The 20,964-nt window shown below is 51.4% G+C and overlaps 1 protein-coding gene across 1 annotated transcript in view; it reads right to left on the bottom strand.

Annotated features, from left to right (window-relative positions):
* The window catches only part of ARHGAP35 (Rho GTPase activating protein 35), a 57,100-nt gene extending 36,621 nt beyond the window's left edge, over nucleotides 1-20,479 (bottom strand). The window contains exons 1-2 of the mRNA XM_004597039.3: nucleotides 16,741-20,479; nucleotides 2,606-2,750 (exon numbers count right to left, since the gene is read on the bottom strand). Coding sequence (XP_004597096.2) covers nucleotides 2,606-2,750; nucleotides 16,741-20,424 — 3,829 coding nt within the window. The 5' untranslated portion in view covers nucleotides 20,425-20,479. The remainder of the gene's footprint in view (nucleotides 1-2,605; nucleotides 2,751-16,740) is intronic.
* Nucleotides 20,480-20,964: the final 485 nt, after the last annotated feature.

Below are 20,964 nucleotides of genomic sequence, written 5' to 3'. Positions count from 1 at the left end.
AGAACTAATCTCCTGTAGCAACAGCAAGGCCCCAAGCACTCAGGTCATCTTCCACTGCTTTCCCAAATGTATTAGCAGAGCCTGGACTGGAAGTGCAGTTCGTTCCAACAGAGAATGCCAAACTGCAAGGGGCGACCTCATCTACTGGGCCACAAAGCTACTGTCCTTAAGTTGTATTCAACTGGAAAAAAAACAGAAGAGTAGGTAAGCTGGTCAATTCCAGGCCCTTCTGCCTCACCAAAGCAGGCTACTTTGCAAAACCTCCGAGATGGATCATACTGCATATCATGAATTATGTAAAAATAAAGTGTGCATATTTGGAGAGCTAAGAATAAGGTACATAGCACAATCATTAACTGTGGTTTTCACTAAATGAAAGAGCAGAATCTTTAAAAAAAAGTAGGTTTTGCCTTCTGTTGAATTTCTAGAACATAGTTTCACATTAGGAAGAGGGAAAAGAAAGTTTTACGAAGTATTATTAAGACATTTCCTTACATACACACAGCTCTTAAATTTAAATCCCCTCCCCTAATTTCCTTTTTTTCCCCTTAACATTTACTTCTTGATTTGAAAAGCAGAGTTGAGAGAGAGATGGTGGATTTCCCAAACCGGCTGCGATGCTTGGAGCTAGGCCAGTCTACTCCAGGAGCCAGGGACTTCTTGGTCTCCCACGTGGGTGTCGGGACCTCAGCACTCGGGCTTTCTTAGGCACATCAGCAGGGAAGCCAGATTGGAAACAGAGGCAGGCCCTGAACCAGGCCCTCCTATGAGGGCTGTCTCAACTGCTAGGCCAGACGGCATGCTCCAAAATGTGTTATACTAAGCTCGTGAGGGCCTGAAGAGCATACAGCAAACTCCCCCGACGGACATATGATCTGGGATTAGGTCTGGACCAAAAATGTTCTGTCTGTGGCGAAAAACACTATCAGTGGAACAACTGGCAAAATGAAAATGTTGACGAGATGACAGAGATCCATACTAATTCCTGTAGTGCTGCTGCGAGAGTGATCTTGGATGCAAAGGTACCCGGCATCGGCAGCTTCCATTTGCTGCGCAGAGAGCACACACCCGAACAGGAGACACCGAAGAGCCGCCGTGGTCACACGCTAACACTGAGGCGAGACGGAGTCTCTGCAACCTCCCTACAACTCTGAAATGACTTTAAAATGAACACCAAGGACACGCCTCTCTAGGCCTGCCTCCCACGAAAGCGGCACCACCTCTCCAGGCATGGGGTTGGCAGGGAGAGGGGCCAGAATGAAGCGGGGAGGAAAGCAGGGTGCTCAGCACAGAGTGGCATCCAGAGCCGCAGGGAGCACAGCAAGGGTCTCTCCTCACTCGATCCCCGACCGCCACCCAAATACCCCGCTGGCACGGCAGCCGTTGGGGGTGGGGGTGGGGGTGGTTGGGGGCTTCAGCCTGGGAGCCCTCCTCCCTGGAGTGGATATCCTCAGCACACGCTAGTGCTGCTATCAGCTCTATGCTGCTGCTGCTGCGGTGATCCTGACAGCAAGCTGCCCACAGCACCTGGCACTAGTGCCCCCGCAGGTGCCACTGCAGTTTGGAGCACGCGGGGAGGCTGCCATCTACCACCGCCTCAACCCAGCCCAGGCTGGAAGTTCCAGAGCGGGACTGACTCATCTCCTATCCAGTGTTTCACTCCCTAGATGGCCACAACGGCGACGGACAGGCCAGGCTGAAACCAGGAACCAGGAATTTCTTCTGGGTCTCCTACACAGGTGCAGTGGTCCGAGCACTTGGACCGTCTTTCATTGTTAGCTTGGGTTGGATGGTAAGTGAAGCAGCTGGAACACGAACCAGTGCTCATACGGGATGCTGGTGTCACAGGCCGTGGCTTTCCCCACTCTGCCACGACACAGGCCCACAGGCCTACATTCCTAAGCCGAGCTTTTGATGCTCAGGACTCCACATTAGGATCTGCTTGTTACAGCACCTTCTCAAATACCCATGGAAGGAGTTAGCAGATAACCACGGGAAACAACAGCACGAAACCAGAAACAAAGACATACAATGGAGTTCTAAGTGACTGAAACAGAAGTTTTTAACACAAACAGCACTTTGTCGTTTTAGGAACACAGCAGAAAATTTTCAACAGTCTGGCTTTGTGGTAAAACCACACTGACAGTGGAGCTGAAATTCAGTGGCATAACCAGATGTCTGATCACTGTAGCCGCTTTATTACCACAGGGAAAACTCCATCAACACGTTGGTCTCCAGCACTTGTCCCACAGCAAGCACTGGCGCAGGCCCAACTGCACACGTGCTCTAAGAAATCCAGGGCATCAGGACCCAGGCCAGGGCTCTCGTGTGCCCTCTACGTGCCCTCAGGCTGCTTCTAGGGCTGCAGCACAGGCAGGCAGGTTGCTGTGAGCTCAAGGCGGTGCCTGACCCACAACAGCTATGGCTCCAAAGGCTGGATTGCCCCCAGACCTTCAATCAACGCCACAAGATGGCCTCAGGACAGAGCAGTCACCAGTGTGACAGCTGTCCTGTCCCCAGCTCCTTCCCCGAGAAGAGTCTTCCACCACACAACCAATCAACCGCACTGACTCCAGAAAGCACAGACCCGCCAACGCGCTCTTACCTGTGGCTTCGATGTACTCAATGCATCTTTCAATAAAAATGGGGATTGGCTTCTCTGGAGTCACGACGGTTGTTAGGGGTACCCCAAAATAGTTACTCTCCCAGGTTGCCTTGGTGATGGATGGCCTGGACTTGGGCTTTGGTTTCTGCACAGAAGAGAGAAGGAAGCACAAAAGCAAGTGAGTATCAACATGGGCCAGTTCGGCTCCCGGCAGGGAGCTCAGCGCTGTGCACACTGCTGGAAACACTTCCCGCTCTTTGGCTGAATAAAGAGAGCTTCACTTGTTCGTCTCACTGATTTTATATTTGCTGGCCTCCGAGTATCACATAAGATGCCAGAAACTGGCCACAGTCACACCTTGGGTGCGAGGCTGCACTGTCAGAACAAAGATGTTTATAAGCAGCAAGCCATGTTTATGTAATCACCAACAATGAGATGGCTATCCACATCCGTTATCAGGCATACACGAGGCTAAGCGGGAACCCTTCCAAACACGCCACACGCGTGACAGATGCTACAGACAGAAAGATGGTTAAAACCCTACAGAGGTAAAAAGGAGGAAAGTAAAATTAGTATCTGCTTCTTTCCAGAAAAGAACATGCATTCCCCAAGCCCACCAGCCCCAGTGAGGGTCCTCTTGGATACACTAGTGGGCGGTTATTTCCCACTGGTCCCACACAGGCCAAGGGCAAGGCCCACTCACCAGACCACGTAAATAAAACAGCTTTGTCTTTTCTTTCCCCGGAGCTACCATCCTCAGGCAGCGGCAGCACTGTGTGAGATCTTCCCAGGCACCCACGAGCTATGGCTGCCATTTCTTTCAAACCCCAAGGACAGTCTGCAGTACCTAAGTGACGTGATTAGTGAGTCAGAATCCTTCTGTTCAACCCCAGCCGAGCTGTCATCATGGTGCAGTTGCATTTACCCTACCACCACTCGGGGTTTCTGCTCCACATGCAGCCAGCCATTGTATTTTGGAATTCACACGGGGGAAAAATACATGCTCTAAACAAATGAATTTCCTGAAGTCAAACAACTGAATTTGAAATTTTGATCTTGGGCCCAGCGCAGTAGCCTACTGGCTAAAGTCCTCGCCTTGCACTCCAGGATCCCAAATGAGCACTGTTCTAATCCTGGTGGCCTTGCACACCCTGCTTGTAGCCTGGGAAGGCAGTCAAGGATGGCCCAAGGTCTTGGGTTCTCGCACCCTTGTGGGAGCCAAAAGAGGATCCTGGTTCCTGGTTTTGGAATGGCTCAGCTCCAGCTGTTGCAGCCACTTGGGGAGTGAATTAGCAGATGGAAGATCTTCCTCTCTGTCTCTCCTCTCCTCTGTATATCCGCCTTTTCAATAAAAATACAATAAATATATATATAAAAAAAGAAGTTTTGATCTTTGGTGAGAATATTTAGTCCAAGGAGAAGGTTAACAAGCAGAATCATGGTACACAGCCTCAGGCGGATCTCAGCGGCCAGGTCTCACCTCTGCGTTGGTGAGGCCAGCTCAGAAGGGCAGGTGTGCTTGGAAACGCGCACAGCCTATGGCTCTGAGGGATTCACAGACTTTTATTTACATCAAATTCACTGAAGGAAGCAAACTGCCAAATCACAAGTCATTTACCCCTTCCTTCTCCTGCCCCTCCTCCTTCCTCGCAGCACCCATCATAGGGGAAACATCATTTCCTGTTCTGTCGGAGATTCCTTGAGGACTTCCTGTGCAACTCAGTGGAGGGGGGCGGGGTGAGGGTGGGGGACCCGTGGAGAGGAAGACGCACACCAAAGAAAACATCAAGTCCACTTGTACCTACTGGCTAACAAGCCAGGGCAGGGAGGCTGATCTTTCACAGCATGCCTGACTGCTCGGCTGACTGGACACACTGCTGAGGCCAACAGGGCCAAGGCAACGGAACCAATCTAGGCTATCTCTCTGGGATCGCCTCCCACAGAAACACGTAATGCCCAAGAGGTGGGTGTCACGGTGCAGTGGGTCAAGCAGCCTCTTGGATGCCATGTTAGAGTGTCTCTCCAATTCCTGGATAATCCCAATTTCTGATTCAGCTTCCTATTAATACAATGGAGAGGCATTGGCTTAAAAAGCCAAGTATGTGGGCCCAGCACTGTGGCGTAGCAGCTGAAGTCCTTGCCTTGAGCGTGCTGGGATCCCATATGGACGCCGGTTCTAATCCCAGTGGCTCCGCTTTCCATCCAGCTCCCTGCCTGTGGCCTGGGAAAGCAGCCGAAGATGGCCCAAAGTCTTGGGACCCTGCATCCGCGTGGGAGACCTGGAAGAGGCTCCTGGCACTGATTGTTGCGCTCACTCGGGGAGTGAATCATTGGATGGAAGATCTTCCTCTCTGTCTCCATTCTCTGTTTATCTGACTTTGCAACAAAAATAAATAAATCTTTAAATTAAAAAAAAAAAGCCAAGGATGTGCATTTCTGCTACCCACATAGGAACCCACATGGAGCTCTGGCTTTGGCCTGGCCCAGCCATGGCTGTTGTGAGCACTGGGAGAGACAGCCAGTGGGATGGGAGGTATTTCTGTCACTTTGCCTTTTGAAATAAAATTTTAAAATAACTAAATAAAAGAATGTAAGCCTTTTTACAGTCTCGAGATCTGACAGGTGTTGTGTGGACTGGCCTGCCAAGGTGTGTGACAGGGCCTCAGAGCCAGCTCCCTGCTCTTGGGGGTGCTGAGAGCTGAGGGACAGGACGCGCAGAGACTGTTGACGGTCACACATTCTTCCATCAAGGTATGATGCAACAGTCCTACTTCTGCAGAACGTGCCTGTCAAAATTAACATAAAAACTTTGTTCTATGATTAAACTGAGACGTCCAAACACCAGCTGCTAAGCCATACAAGCTGAGCTAAAAGGGAAGTGCTAGGAGGTCTTGTAGTGCCTAGGCTTCAGCTGGGCATGTCTCTGCTAGAACCAGACGAGATGAGGCGAGGCAGGAGTGTTCTACCCATCTCGGGGAGCTGGAAAACACAGCTTCCCTCGAGGGAATCTCCCAGATCTTTGCTTATTATTCTTTTTTAAAGATTTATTTTTATTGGAAAGGTGGGTATACAGAGAGGAGACACAGAGAGCAAGATCTTCCATTGATGGTTCACTCCCTGAGCAGCCGCAACAGCTGGAGCTGAGTCAATCCAAAGGCAGGAGCCAGGAGCTCTTACAGGTTTCCCACGCGGGTGCAGGGTCCCACAGCTTTGGGCTGTCCTTGACTGCTTTCCCAGGCCATAGGCAGGAAAGCGGGCGCCCAAATGGAATCCCAGCGCATGCAAGGCGAGAACTTAAACCACTACGCTATCGCGTTGGGCCCAGATCTTCGCTTATTTTTCTCTATGATTCATTTCACTACAGAGTCACAACTGATTTGCAGGGTAGGTGTCAATTAGAGGTCAGCACAGTGGTTCAACAGGCTAATTCTTTGCCAATGATGCTGACACTCAGGTGGACATTGGTTCTTTTCCTGGCTTGTCCACTTCCTATTCATCCCTCTGCCTTTGGCCTGGGAAGCATAAGCCCTCGTGTCCCTGCACCCATGTGGGAGGATCGAGAAATTCCTGGTTTCAGATTGGCTTAGCTCGAGATGCTGGTTTCAGATTGGCCTAGCTCGAGATGCTGGTTTCAGATTGGCTTAGCTCGAGATGCTGGTTTCAGATTGGCTTAGCTCGAGATGCTGGTTTCAGATTGGCTTAGCTCGAGATGCTGGTTTCAGATTGGCTTAGCTCTAGATGCTGGTTTCAGATTGGCTTAGCTCTAGATGCTGGTTTCAGATTGGCCTAGCTCGAGATGCTGGTTTCAGATTGGCTTAGCTCTAGATGCTGAAGCCATTTGGGAGTGAATCAGTGACGGAAGATCTGTGTTTCCTCTTTGAAAATCTTTCAAATAAAAATAAACAAATCTTTTAAAAAAGAATGCCATGTTACACATGGGGACACTGACTCCCAGAAGTTCAATAGCTTGCCAAGTCAGGGTTGTTGGATGGAGGATTTTGGCCTTTGCCACCTATGAAAGCTTTCAGGATGTTCAGAACCACTGCATGGCTGCTTGAATAAATGAGGGTGCAGTGATCATGACTTCCACATGCAATGCACACGCACCCACCCAGGCCACTTTTGCTGGGTACCTACCCTGTTGGGGTGCCCCACAGTGCTTTCTCGGTATGGCTGGTATGGCTCCGAGGGTCAGGTGAGGAGGGAGGATAGCAGCTACGGGGGATCAGGCTCAGCTCAGCACCTTTTTCACCTTAAAGACCTCCCAGTCTAGTCCAACCCTTTTAAATTTAAAAAGCAGGAAAAGTGGGGGCAGCAACCCACCTCCCCCCGCCCTGCCCTTGCTGAGTGATAGGGATGTGATCTTGCTCATGCTAAGATTTCAACAAATTCCAGTTTACAGAGTTCCTTCTTGAAATAGCTGAAGCCTCCCTAGGGTGTCACAAAATTAGGCAGCGAATTCTTGCACAACTAATTCTAAACCTTCCCAGTAAGAAAATCAATTTGTGGTGCATGCCAAGAGTTGCGCCAGACTGCTGATGTAACTACCAATACTTTAGGCCTCTGAAGGGCCACTGGGCACATTCCAGATGGAAATGCCATCTCCTGAGTGCCTCACCAGATGTCTCGTGTCCCCTGTCAGACATGTGTCACTCATTAGCGTGCCCCGGAGCACTCTCTGTGGCGGGCCCCCACAGAGGAGGAAGCAGCACTACCCCACGTCTGCCTTCTTCTGGGGGCACTCGCTTGGCACGTTGCTGAAAAGGGCTTCCAGCCGGAGGAGACTGGGCCTCAAAGCAGCGGCCACATCCGCCCAGCCCACTGGTTCCAAGGGGCGGGTGCTCCACACACTCCCCCCAGCTTACAACCACCCTGCACCAGGAGGGGTTGAGCCCCATTTCACACTCCAGAAAATGGAGGTTCGGAGTCCCACCGTTTCAAGGGAGCTGTGTTCTGGGAATGCCAAAGCCTTCGCATTCCCTGAAAAGAGCGACTGGAAGGACAGGCTTGGACACAGACAAGGGCCTGCACAGCCAGCAGCACCTTCACTCGGTCCTTTTATATACATATATATTTAATAAGTAACACTGCATTGCTGTGTTCCACATGGTTTCCTGAACACAAGCCTGACTCTGGGGTATGGGAGATCACCCCTGGATATCTGCCTGCTTGGCCCACATGGGAGGCCATAGGCACATAGCACACCATGTCCCCGGGGGAATCCCTGACAACGGTCTCAGCTGAGACCTCAACCTGGTCACACAGGCAAGAGCGGTGGGCTGCACCCCGGTCTCTCTTCTCTGTCCTTGGACGAGCTGTGCTGGCTTCCTTGACAAGCAATTCTAAGAAATCAGGTGTGTTCCACGCTACCTGCCAGCCTACCTGGTATACATGATCCACAGCCTACCTGCCAGCCATGAGTGTTGTATGTGACCTATGACATCACTAGAGGAGGGTTTAAACAGGTGTGCCTTCTAGCCAACTACAGTGCCATTGTTGGGTGGCAGGACTGTAGCAGAGGCCTCCCTGCCTTCCCCTTTCTTAGTCTATGTACATTTGTGCTCACATTACAATAAGTGGACATGCTTGATCAGACTGTCTCCCGTGGTTCTTGCTGTGGCTGCACACCATCGCCTCACCCCCTTGGTGGTTGCAGGGGCCTGCTAGTCAGGAAACCCCGGAGAGGTGGGCCTTTGCTGCCATGGTTGATTATTTACGATGTCTACATCTGATCTCGGAGTGTCTACGGTCAGAACCTTGCTCTGTTTCTGATTCTAGATTCTTACTAAAGCACATCCTGGGAAGCAAAAACTGACGGTTCAAATATGTGGGTCCCAGTTTCTGGCTTCAGCCTGGCTTAGCCCTAGATAGTGCAGGCATATGGAGGGTGAACCAGGAGTGGGAATATTTATTTTTACTTGAAAGGTAGGCAGTTACAGAAACAGGAGAGCTAGAGATGTTTTCCATCTGGTGGTTTACCTCCCAAACAGCCACAATGGCCGGAGCTGGACTGGTTCCAAGCTGGGAGCTCTATTCATGCCGCCCGTGTGGATGCAGGATCCTAAGAACTTGGGCCATCCTCTGTTACTTTTCCAGGCCATGAGCAGGAGTTGAATTATAAATGGAGCAGCCAGGACTCAAACCAGCACCCGCATAGGATGCCAGGAACACAGGCAAAAGTCTACTACATCATGGTGCTGGCTCCTGTCTTCCTCACTTTTAACAAAAACTTTTTTTTTAAAAGATTTATTTTTATTACAAAGTCAGATATACAGAGAGGAGGAGAGACAGAGAGGAAGATCTTCCGTCCAATGATTCACTCCCCAAGTGAGCCGCAACAGGCCGATGCGCGCCGATCCGATGCTGGGAACCAGGAACCTCCTCCAGGTCTCCCACACGGGTGCAGGGTCCCAAGGCATTGGGCCGTCCTCAACTGCTTTCCCAGGCCACAAGCAGGGAGCTGGACGGGAAGTGGAGCTGCCGGGATTAGAACCGGCACCCATATGGGATCCCGGTGCGTTCAAGGCGAGGACTTTAGCCGCTAGGCCACGCCGCCGGGCCCAACAAAAACTTTTTTTTAAGACAATGAAAAATTATGGTAAGTTTCCAAAAAAGTAATTCTTAGTCTTGTTACTAAGCACGTGGAAAAGTTCACAAACAGCTGAGGTACGTGTTGCCCTGGGGAGAAGTGGTGACAGGCATCGACCACTGTCCTCAGGGCTTTTCACAGACAAGGGCCTAAAGAGCCAGTGCCCGACTCTGGCCCGCAGGGACAGCCACCTCCTACTCCGCTCCTTCTGGGTGGGAGCCCCTCTCCAGCCCCACAAGTCCACCTAAGCCAGGAGGAGGCTGGTGCTAGTAATCACGCGTGGACAGCTGCATTCAGAGGCTGCAGTGCAGTAAAGACTCGTCAACATTTGAGAACACACGTTCCAGCACACACTTGGCCAGTGTGCCTTTCTATGTTTCCAAACGTAGCTGGGATAAAGATGATCTCTTCAGGGCCAGCACTGCACAAAGTGGGTTAAGCCTCCAACAGCAGACACAGCATCCTATAGGGGCTCCAGTTCAAGTCCCAGCTGCTCCACTTGCAATGGATCTGTCCGCTAAGGTGCCTGGGAGGGCAGCAGAGGATGGTGCAAGTACCTGGGCCCCATATGAAGCTGCTGGCTATTGGTTTCCACATGCCCCACTATGGCTGCTGCAGCCGTTTGGGGAACAAACCAGCAGATGAAAGATCAACCACCCACCTGCTCGCTCGTGCTCTCTGGGACTGACTTTTGAATAAAATGAGTCTTTAAAAGAAAAAAGTTGCTCTCATCTCACACTGTCTGAGGCTGTGAAGCCCTTGCTGTCACAGGACAGCTACTGTACCACGGACTCCTTAAATATACTGCCAGCCTGTTGCCATTCTACACCACTGAAATCACCACAGTCATGTTTCTACAAACAACTATTTTAGACTGGGTTAAGTTCCTAGAAGGCAAGAATTCTGGCTTTTTTAAAAAAATTAATTACCCAAGGCAAAAACAGCGAGCTAGCAGCCAAGCTAATATAGGATCAAAGGACTCTCAATGAACTGGTCAAAGGAGAGACAGGGACAACCACACTGCTGCAGGCAGCACCTGGGGACGTGCCAGGCGCACGTGGGGTGGTCCAGCTCCCCAGAGACCAAGTACTTGGGAGGAACTGCAGGGACAGCCCCTCACTGAGCACAAGTCAGTGTCCACAGGGTCTTCTAGTGTCCACACATGCCCTGGTACAGGTCACATCCTTTCTCCACATTTCACGATTGGAAAACATGGTCACTCGAGCTGCAGCACTAAACAGAGTCTTTGAAATGCTTGGTCACACATCTAATAAAGGACACAAAAGGCAGAATTCAGGCTTCTGAATACACTGTGAATGAGACACAGAGAAGGGGAACCCCAGTCACAGAATGTGGCCTGGAACAGGGAGAGTGTCATCTGGATGAGGACAAGAGTGAAACTGTTGTCAGCCAAGCCAAGAGGGTCACATGAACTGTGGGTGACACTGTCTCGTAGGAGCCCCAGGGATACTGACACACTCCACAGTGGACATTCTGAGTCGCCCCCCAGGTTTCTGCACCTTTCTAATTGCCAATTATCTTCTTTTCTTTTCTTTCATTAAAAAAAAAGATATATTTATTTTTAGGAAAGTAAGATTTACAGAGAGAAAGATTTTCTATCTGCTGGTTTACTCCCTAAATGGTTGCAACGGCTGGGGCTGAGCTGATCAGGAGTCAGGAGTTTCTTCCTGGTTGGCCACATGGTACAGGGTTGCAAGGCTTTAGGCCGTCCTCCACTGTATTCCCAGGCCATAAGCAAGGAGTTGGATGGGAAGTAAACCAGTCAGGACACGAATCGGTGCCCATAAGGGATGCTGGCGCTTAAACATGGAAGATTAGCCAGTTGAGCCATAGCAACAGCCCAATTACTACTTTTTGTTTTCAACAGAGCTTCAGTAAGGTCTTCCCTATGAAGTTACTAGGCTATGTTGCAAATGTATTCTAAACTAACTGGTACTCCCTCTTTAGGCTGGAAAAAAAACAAAACAACACAAGCCCACATTTCAGCAAAAAACTTGAAGGCAGATTTATTCTTGCAGGCAAAGTCTAGTGTTAAAGCACAAATGCTTAGATTTGGCTTCCTTCAGCCTGACCTGACCGTCAGGTCTCCCATCAGACTAGCCTGACCCAGCCACTCAGCACTTCGGATCATCAAGTCGTGGTTTCCCTACCATCCCTAATCCTGCTGAAATCATGGGGAACAAAGAAATGCCTGGAATATGGCTGGTCTTGGTCAAGAAGTGCTGCCGCAGGCAACAGGTCAGGTACACTTTGATAACTGCCTAAAACACCCCTCACATGGAATCAGGACTCCCCCTACCTTGGGTCAGTTTCTACCCCGCACACACCAGCAGGCAGGGCCCCTGGACAGCACAGGTGGTCCTCATGAGAGCTAAAACAACCCTGAGTTTCCATTCCACAAGACATTCCAACGTCACCAGGCTGTGGCAGAAAACACTGGCTTAGGGAAGCACCAGAGAATTCTCTGTTCTTTGAAAACCAGATCTGAGCTGTCTGTTGTTACTTATTTATTTTTGAGGAACAGGTGTACTGTAAGCTAAGGCAGATAGTGTATTTTTATCCCCCAAAACACACTAAAAGTTCTTCCGGCTTAAAATAACTGAGACTCCAGTGACACCAGTCCGCAACCATCTCTCCCAGTTCTGGCGGCTACAGCAGTGTCCTCACGCCTCTTCTGTCTGCAGTCACAGACAGCTTTTCCTGGGGGGCCATGTGGGGCAACGGGCTTTTTTAGATACCCTCAATCATCTGTCTAGTGACTCCACCCACTACACACACACGGAGGTCTCACCACGAGCTGGAGTATGAGCCTCTTCCCTGCAGACAGCAACTATAAACCCCACTGCACAGGAAGTGAGAGGCCGGGGGTTCACACAGTGCGGCTCTTCCCCTCGGTTGCTCTGCCAACTTGGGCAAAGCGTCCACCTCTTGGAACCTCATGAGGACGACCTAAAATGAGGATGACGAAGAGTCACCAGGGAGAACCTGCCGTGGGAGGGCCTGGTGCTGCCCCATGCATCCGCACAGGAGCCCTGCCGAGCTGTCTGCAGCCTCCATTGCCCACTCCGTCTCTCCCTCACCTCACACAGTGCCACACTGACCACTCCTTGAAGGTCGACTTTTCTCAGTGTCCAGTTCCCTGCAGTTTCCTGCAAGGTATCCCAAGGAAGCCTTTTTCTTCGTAATCCCACCTGTCTCCCCCTCCTCCTTCAAAAGTCCCAGCCTTAAATAACACATCCTCAGGGAGCTTTCCCGGATATCCAAGGAAAAGGTTATATTTCCTGGGAAAGCAGTGTCTTAGTACCCTGAGCCTACCATCTGCTAGTTTTCAAATTGCAAGCACATGTCAAGCCCCATTATCTGGAAGACTGTAAACTATAATGAACTACTACACCTATGGCACCTAGTACAATACCAGGCCAAAACAAGTGATCATTAAACACCATGATGTAAATTTTTCCTTTCAGGAAGAATGAACGAGCTTGCCACCAAAGTGCTTCTTGTAAAACATAAAAATGTTTCAAAAATCAGATGCCTGAGGTCAGGTTGGTACATCGGCCCCGGCCTGTGGCCGTGAGGCTCAGTGGGTGGGGCCAGCCTCTTGGGTGCACAGACCGAGTCCTTCCAGGGACAGGTGACAAAGAGCCCATCTCTCAGCATTCAGTGTGCCTGTCAAAAGCTATGTCTCTCCCAGGGGAGCGGGCAGCGCGATCCCCCAGCTGGCTTTTATTCACACCAGAAACTCCGACTCTGCCTCAGACCTCACAAAATAAGAGCTGTGTCCACACAAAGCCACAACAACCAGCCAATTCACTGAATCCAATGAAACAGGCCAATTCACTGGATGCAGAGGGGGACATGAACTGTCAAACTGGTTACTTGGTGCCTTATAGACCAAACAATGCGTGATTGAACTGGTTAGCTTTCAATAGGTGGTCTTGTCACGTGGTAGATACAGTGAGTGAAAGATATTCTTTATCATCCTTTTTTAACATAAAAATAAGAGCATGTCCGTTCGAAGGGTAAACAGGCAATAATATCATCTCTGGCAGCCTGAGGTCGGACCCAGCGGGTTTAGCCAGCTGAGGTGCCCCAGGCGCGGTCTGTGAGGCACAGCGCCCAGGCCCGTTTTCTGGCGGATCCCGATCTCGTCTTCGCAAACGCATGGCACTGGGAGACAGAGACCATGTGCAACAACAACTCCTTCCAGACAAAGCAGCTATTCACAGCCCCACTGAAGTGCAATCGGAGATTTTCAGTCTCATTCAGCCGAGTGCGGAAGGCTCCCCCTCTGAGAGAGGGCGCTGAATGGTTCAGCTGGGAAAGGGCCCGGGTGAGAGCCAGGGTTACAGTCCGCACTTTCATCAGGAGACATGAAAGCCAGTCAGTGCCTCACGCCGACTCCAACTGTACAGGAAACAACTCGTCCAGCGAGTCAGCCAAGGGTGTTGGGCGCGTTTTTCTTCTTCCCATCAGTACCCAGAGCACAGCTTTTTTTTTCTTTCTTGTCCTGGTGGTTGCTAGGGCAAGTCCTGATAAAGGAGCTTAGTAACACACAGGGTTAAAACGGCCACACAAGCAGAGGGACCATGTCGGTCTCCCAGCTCCCTAGCTCCAGCTGGACCAGCTTCTCCTTTCTTGAAGGCAGCACGCAGCTTGGGCCTGCAGGTCTTCCCTCACCTCATGCTGCTGTTCCGCTCCTCCCTCCCAGGGCTAGCTTCATGGTAACCGCTGCCAGGGTTCACCCAGCCTGCACTGCTACTGCACATCTCCAAGGCCACAGTGAGGAAGCAGAGTGGCCCTGGTCCAACTGCAGCCCCTAGTTTCCCATGGCCTGAGGGCTCTTGCCACAGGGCACACAAGCAGTTCTGCCGTCTACCCACAGGCTCCCCAGACAGCCTCGTAGATCTGTGCAAGGACACGGGCTGTGTGGGTCTGATGCCCGTCCGGGCGCCGAGGGCTGCACAAGGACACGGGCTGTGTTTTGGGTGGTGCCCGGCAGGGAACATTCTCTACGACCAACTGAAATCAGAGTGCCTAGCCACGCCCCCTTCCAACAAACACTGAATTGCTTTGTCATGCTAATAAAAATCAAAGGCCAAATCCCCTGGTGGGGTTGGCCTGGCGTTCTCGGCCCTGATGGTATCCTGCTTTTCCGGTGAAGCAAGTGCTGTCTGTGTTAGCCACAGCAGTGTGAACAGGAATGCTCTGGCAGCAGCGGCTGCGCTCCTCGCTGCTGGGATGACACAGCAGCCTCGCGCCTCTCCCAGCACCATTTTCACTCTTTCCAAAGGAAACCTCTGAAGTGACTTGTGGCATTCAGTTGTGCCTGGGCCACAAGCGTCATTTGTATCTGACTCAAACAGGTGTGGCCTGCTGAACTGAAGCCCGAATGGAATACTCTGATCCAGCAGGCCAGCAAAGGGAGGTCCTTGGTCAGGCTGTGCGTACTGCAGCGCGGACAGGCCACCTCACAGGTGTGTGCCCACGGCCTGTCCTGCTGAGTCTGCATCGCAGCGTCTGCGCTCTACAGCAAGGTTTGTTCAGGCATGTGCTTTAAAAGCACCATTTTTAGTAAGGATGAAAAATGGAGCCAGAAGTCAGGAAAAAAACTGTAGTGCAGTGCACTGTTACACCCTGTTTTGAGCTCCCCGGAGCAGACGCCACGACCATCAGAGGGCTGGCGGTGCTGAGACGTGCTGTCCTGACAACAGTCCTCCCTGCAAGTGGAGGAGGAGGAAGAGAAACCCCAAATGTTCAAATGTTTACATTCTAGCATCACCACACAGGGGAGAGGTGGGGAAATACTGGGAGGTAGGTGAGGTGATTCCCTGGCTTCTAACAAAAAGCTGCTTTTGACCGGTCTGCGCCCTACCAAGCTTTGGAGAACAAAGCACTGGAGCTTATGAAGGCCTTCACGTGGAGAACCCATGCGGGGCAAACAGGAGCTCGCCTGCAACAGCTGATGATCAGGGAGAAGGAAAGGGGACAGAAGCTCTGGGACCTGCCTGCCCCGGCACCGGGAAGCACACCCTTGGGGAACACTCTGCACTAGGAGGGAATGCGAAGGGGACGCACTGGACTTTCTAGGACACCACATCCTTCCATCATGGTGGGTATTTTACACCGAAAGTGTCAGCTCTCAAGATAACCTGCACTCCGTATTCTTGATTCAAGCTGGGTATGTCTGGTAATTGCCTAGTTTCTGGCAACTGTGTGTCCAAGGGATTCCTGGGAGGGAGAGGCACGCTGCAACATGAAGCAATCACTGAAGGAGCATAGTTCTGGGGGGGTGTCTCACCAGGAAGTCCTTCTCTGTAAACAAACAGTATTTGTCCCCTATTCCAAATAGGGAGAAAAGATTTAGGAAGTAATTGTTTTTTTCCTTAAAGACTTACCTGTTTCCTTTAACAGTAGAGTTAGAGACAGAGAAATAGCTAGGCATGGGCCAGGTTGAAGCCAGGAGCTCTATCCTGGTCTCATGTGGGTGGCAGGGTCCTGAGCCCCCTGGGCCACCACCCGCTGCCTTCTGAGCTCACTAAGCAGGAAGCTCCACTCGGGACAGGACTGCACTGTGATACACAATGCCAGTGTTGCTGGTGCGGGATGGCCCCTGTACAATGTAACGCTACGAGACACTTTATTTGCTCCTCTTGTCTCTTAATCTGGGAATCTCCTAAATAAAATCTGGCCTCCCAGTGACAGCAGGCATGAGTCATGTCAGGAGAAAATGGTGCAGCTGATGGCAATCCAAATTCATAAACCGGTTTATAACTCAGTGGCAGGGCTCTTTTTCATCCATGGACTCAAAGACTTTTCTGATTTGTGCATGTCAATAATCATCATCATTCAAGCACCTTTACAGAGCAAGGGGAAAGAGGCATTTCAGAGACAGATGGGGAAACGCAAATTCAGCAGGAAGAGAGTGAGGCGTGCACTTTGGGGCTCAGAGGAAGGAAGAGCAAATGTGTTGCCACTGACTCAGCCACGTGTCAGGATGCTGGCAAGTTCTGAACTATGTGCACTTTGGTAATGAATAACTACTGTTTAGACAAGGACAAACCAGGCTATCCATCCCACCTAAGGCCCTAACTATCTGAAGGCTGTCAGTGAAGCATCGGAGATACTGCTTAGCACTTCTACGCCAGCACAGAAAGTCCATACAAGCTTTTTCTTTAAAACCAAAATAAGGGTCTGACACAGTAGCCTGGTGGCTAAAATCCTCGCCTTGCATCCACTGGGATCCCATACGGAAGCCGGTTTGGCTGCTCTGCTTCCCATCCAGCTCCCTGCACCCACGTGGGAGACCTGGAAGAAGCTCCTGGCTCCTGACCAGCTCAGCGCTGGCTGTTGCGGCCCCTTGGGGAGTGAAGCAGCAGACAGAGGATCTTCTTCTCTGTCTCTCATTCTCTCTGTAAATCTGCCTTTCCAATAAAAACAAATATATCTTTAAAAACAAAAACTAAACACTAATATCAACCAACTCTCGGGAAACGCCGTGCGGTTCTCCCGCGAGGTGCCTTACCTTAGTGTTCCTCCTCAGGCTGCGGAGAATATTCCTCCTCCTCGGGTCTTCATCTGTCTCGTACGGAATGACAGCACTGTCCCCTTTGTAGCCCTGGGACGCCTGGTCCTCTTCTTTCTTCCGAATGGGCCCCAGCTCATCATCACTCCCGACGCTGAAGCTGGTGCGGTAGCTCGCAAACCTGCCCAGCCGGCTGCATCTGGTCCTGTACAACACGGGCTTGCTCACCATCGACATCTTGCGGCCTCGCTCCAGAGAACTGGTGTCCATCTCGCTGTCGGAGCCGTTCCCGCTGCCGTTGGACTGGGCCTTGTTGATGTTACGGATGGTGATGATCTTGCCCTGGGTGCTGTCGTGGGGCACCGAGTAGATGTTTTCTTCCTCGTTTCTAGGCTTCACCACGGCATCCATGGGCTCAGCGTAGTCAGATGGGTCAAAGCCATCCTGAGGCAGCCAGGGGCTGGAAGACACAGACCTCCTCTGTCCATCCCGATGGCCTTGATCTAAGTAGGACAGCTCCCCCTTTGTCATTTCAAAATGGACAGGTGGCTTTGGCTTGACTGGCGGAGGTACCTTGTTGTTGAGCTTGCTTTCCAAGCTGCTCATGATGAACGACAGCCCGTCGTTCCCCTCCAGCTCCATGGAGAGCTTGGAGTGGTCCTTGGTCAGGGAGGGCAGGGAAGTGTCTTCTCGAAACAGGCCGTAAGATGGGGGGTCGATGTCCTCTTCCGAATCCTGCAGGTTGGAGTTGCAGAGTGGCGAGCCTGCCCGGGGGGAGTTGAACACTTCTTCCGTGGTGCTGCAGGCCTCGGCGACATTGTCATACATGTGAGTGGCCTCAATTATGTTCTTTTTCTCAACCACATCTTTAAAGAATGGGTGAAAGATGTCAAGTTTATGCTGGGGTTGGCTACAGGGGATGCTTGTGAATTTTCCGTCAATTTCCTGCGCAATCTCCTCCCCCTCGGTCAGCTGCTCGCGACTTAAGTCATTGTCCAGGACATCGATAGCGCCATCAGTGAGTGCTACCAGCTGCACGGGGATAATGTCCTGCACTTCACAGAGAAAGGCACGTAGCATAGCCAAGGAGGCCTTCCTTTTGGCTGAATAAAAAACAATGTAGCCATGAACCAGCCGGCTCTTTCTGATGCTAAAGGAGGAATGGTATGAGAGCATGGACAGTTCAATGCGCTTCTTGTGCAATCCGACTGGGAGTTCAAGTAACACGGAGTTGCTGCTTCCACAATGGGAAGACTTACAGGTTTGAGACTGAAGGACAGGAAACAGTATGTCATCGGCACTGAAAGGATCCCCACACATCAGACACATGACAATCCGCAGGTCAATGTCAGCCAAGTCTTTGATGCTGGCAGTAGAGCTGACCAGGTTCAAGTTGCGTTTAGAGTCCAGCAGGCCCTTCAAAACTTGGCTGATTTGCTTTTCATTGATGTTGCGTCCGTACCCAATGCCAGCAGAAGCAGGGTCGAGAAAGACACACTGCAGCTTGCTGGCAATCTGCTGGCCCTGTTGGACTAAACTGTGCAGGGTCTCCCCACTGGGGTCGCCCCTCTTGTTGACCAAAATGAGCGTCAGGGGCAGATGGACCAGGTGGCTGTCCCGCCTGCCAAGTGTGGACTCCCTGCCCTTCTCTATGCTCTCCACGACATAGGACAATGACTCCTTGGAGTTGTAAAGGCAGAGACAGCCGTGGGGCTGAAATGTTGGCGTCTGGAAGGAGTTCACAGGGAGCCTCACGTTCCCCTCGATGGGCCTCAGGGACAGCTCATACATTTTGCCATCAATTACGTACTTGTCATCATTTGTACAAAGAGCTCGAATTTCATTGGCCAGTTCCCGGGCAAGGCCATCCTTGCCCAGAATAACCAAGTTGATCCTATCAATGTTGGGGTCAGAGAGGGAATTTTTCTGATTGCGGTCTGAGGGTCGGATAAACCGAGAGCTAACCAAGTGCTCGATCTTGGCATCGACACAAGCCGGGCAGCAGGGGCAGGTCTCCTTGGTCGGGTGGTACACAAAATGAATGTGCTTCAAGATGAGGGCGTCGCGCTCTGCCTGCAGCTTCTGCAGTGCCTTGAAGCGCTGCTCCTCGCCCAGCACGTCCTGGATGACGCCCATCTTCTCCTTGCTGGGCTTGGCATCCAGCTCCAGCTCGTAGAACAGTTCCGAGTATTCCAACAGCAACTCCTGAAAGTCTTCCTTTGCTTTGTCAATAATTTGCTTTTGGTGTTTGCCGTAAATCTCCATGTACACAGACTCTTCCAGCCACTGGTAGAAGTCCTCGTTCATGATGAAGCTGCGGGCCTCCTCCCATGGCTTGCCAGGAGTTACGAAAGGCGAACTCTCCAGGTTTTCCTTGAAGGCCCTTCGCATCTCAGCCCGCTTCCTCTCGTTCCTCAGCTTCTCCAGGTGGGCCTCGTACAGCTGCTCTGCTGGCCCGGTGTCCAGCAAGTCAAAGGGAATCCGCTCGTTTTCCATGTTGTCAATGTGGCTGGTGGCGTCCCACGGGGTCTCCTCGAGTACAACGAACCACTTGAGGAATTCCGGCTTGGTTTCTAAGAGTTTCTTGGCCTTGCTGCAGCTCAGGTGATCCACCTCGTCGAGACTGGGGATGAGGGCTTCGAAGGCCAGAGGCAGGGCTGCCAGGTACAGCTTCCGCCTGCGTTCGATGTGCTCCTGCTTGAGGCGGTGGATGTGCTGCTGGAAGAGCTTCTTGGCCTTCTGGGTACCCTCCAGGTACACGTAGTCCTGGTACTCCGGGGAGGCCTGCATCCTGCGGCTCACGCTCAGCCAGTTCTCATTGTGGTTCTTCACAATGCGACTCACCAGCCACTCATACTTGTCCTTTGCCGTGGCTATCTGTTGACTCTGCTGCTTGAGAGCTTCAAAGTAGGGAATGATTTTGGTCTTCCCCCGACTTTTATCGATCAGTTGCACTAAGGTGCTGAAAGCCAGGTCCACGTTGACATTGGATCTTGCTGAGGTCTCCACAACCTGGAGGTTCTTTTTGCTTAAGGCAAAAGTGTGTGCGTCCCGAATGTACCGCTCGACACCCTCGTCACACTTGGTCAGGACCACGACTATGGGCTTTTTTGTTTTTGCAAGCTGATTGTAGAGATTGGAAACAAATTTGAGCTGGTCATCAAAGTTCCTGTTCATGCCCCGGCTCACATCGATACCAAGCAGGAAGCCGTCCACCAGCAGCTTTCCGTCGGGCATCTGTTTCTGCTCAAAGTCCTGCTCCAGCCCCAGCTGGTCAGTGCAAAAGTACATGAGTTTCTCGGCGGAGGCGAGCTTGGTCGCTGCAGCTCTCTTGATATAGGGCTGCAGGGCCGTGCTCCGATGAGGCTGGAAAGTCTGATCATCAATAAACTCAGTCTGCTCCACAATGTGCATCTTGCACTCCACACAGTCCTCCAGGGAGCGGCTAACTTCTCCCCAGTACAGAAAGTGGTCATTGTTGACCACTCGCCCCCCAAAGTCGCTGGTGCTGAGGACGGAGGTGTGGTCCAGGTGAAACTCGTCGGCGCTGGGGCGCACAAAGCGGTTGCACAGACAGGACTTCCCAATGCCGCACTGGCCTTTCTCCTTCTCCGTCCCGGACAATCCCACCACACTGATGTTGTAGGTGGGAATGCGGACATCTTGCTTTCTTGCCATCATCATCGTCGACACATCCTGCCACAATCAGCCACGTCCGAGATCAGGTTAGTGTTCTCCACTGGGCCTCACAGCCTCCGGACCTCATCAGTGGGGGCTGGCTGCCCGAGCAGCGGAAAGGCCAGGTCCCATGGTGGCTGTGTACCAGGATGAGGTCACTTTTCACCACTTCTCATGGCTGAACAGCCACCATTTCTTCCTGGATGAGGGGGAAAAAGAAAAGGTATCAGTATAATTTTGGAACCCAATTTTAATCACTAAACTACAACAAAAATATCTTTTTTTTAAACCAATAAATATTAAGCATATGTCTAATGTATACCAGTATAAGGGCAAAGATATAGCAGCAAGGGGGCCATCGCTGTGGCACAGATGGTAAAGCTGCTGCCTGTGGCCCTGGCATCCCAGGTGGGCTCCGGCTCAAGGCTGGGCTGTTTATTCCGCTTCCGATCCAACTCCCTGCTAATGTGCCATGGAAAGCAACAGAAGATAGCTCAAAATGGAAAAAAAAAAAAAAAAAGAAGAAGAAGAAGAAGATAGCCCAAA

Source organism: Ochotona princeps, chromosome 16 (genome assembly GCF_030435755.1).
Source record: "Ochotona princeps isolate mOchPri1 chromosome 16, mOchPri1.hap1, whole genome shotgun sequence".
Lineage (NCBI taxonomy): Eukaryota > Metazoa > Chordata > Mammalia > Lagomorpha > Ochotonidae > Ochotona > Ochotona princeps.
Note: the sequence above shows the minus strand (reverse complement) of the source record. Positions and strands in the feature narration are given on the sequence as shown.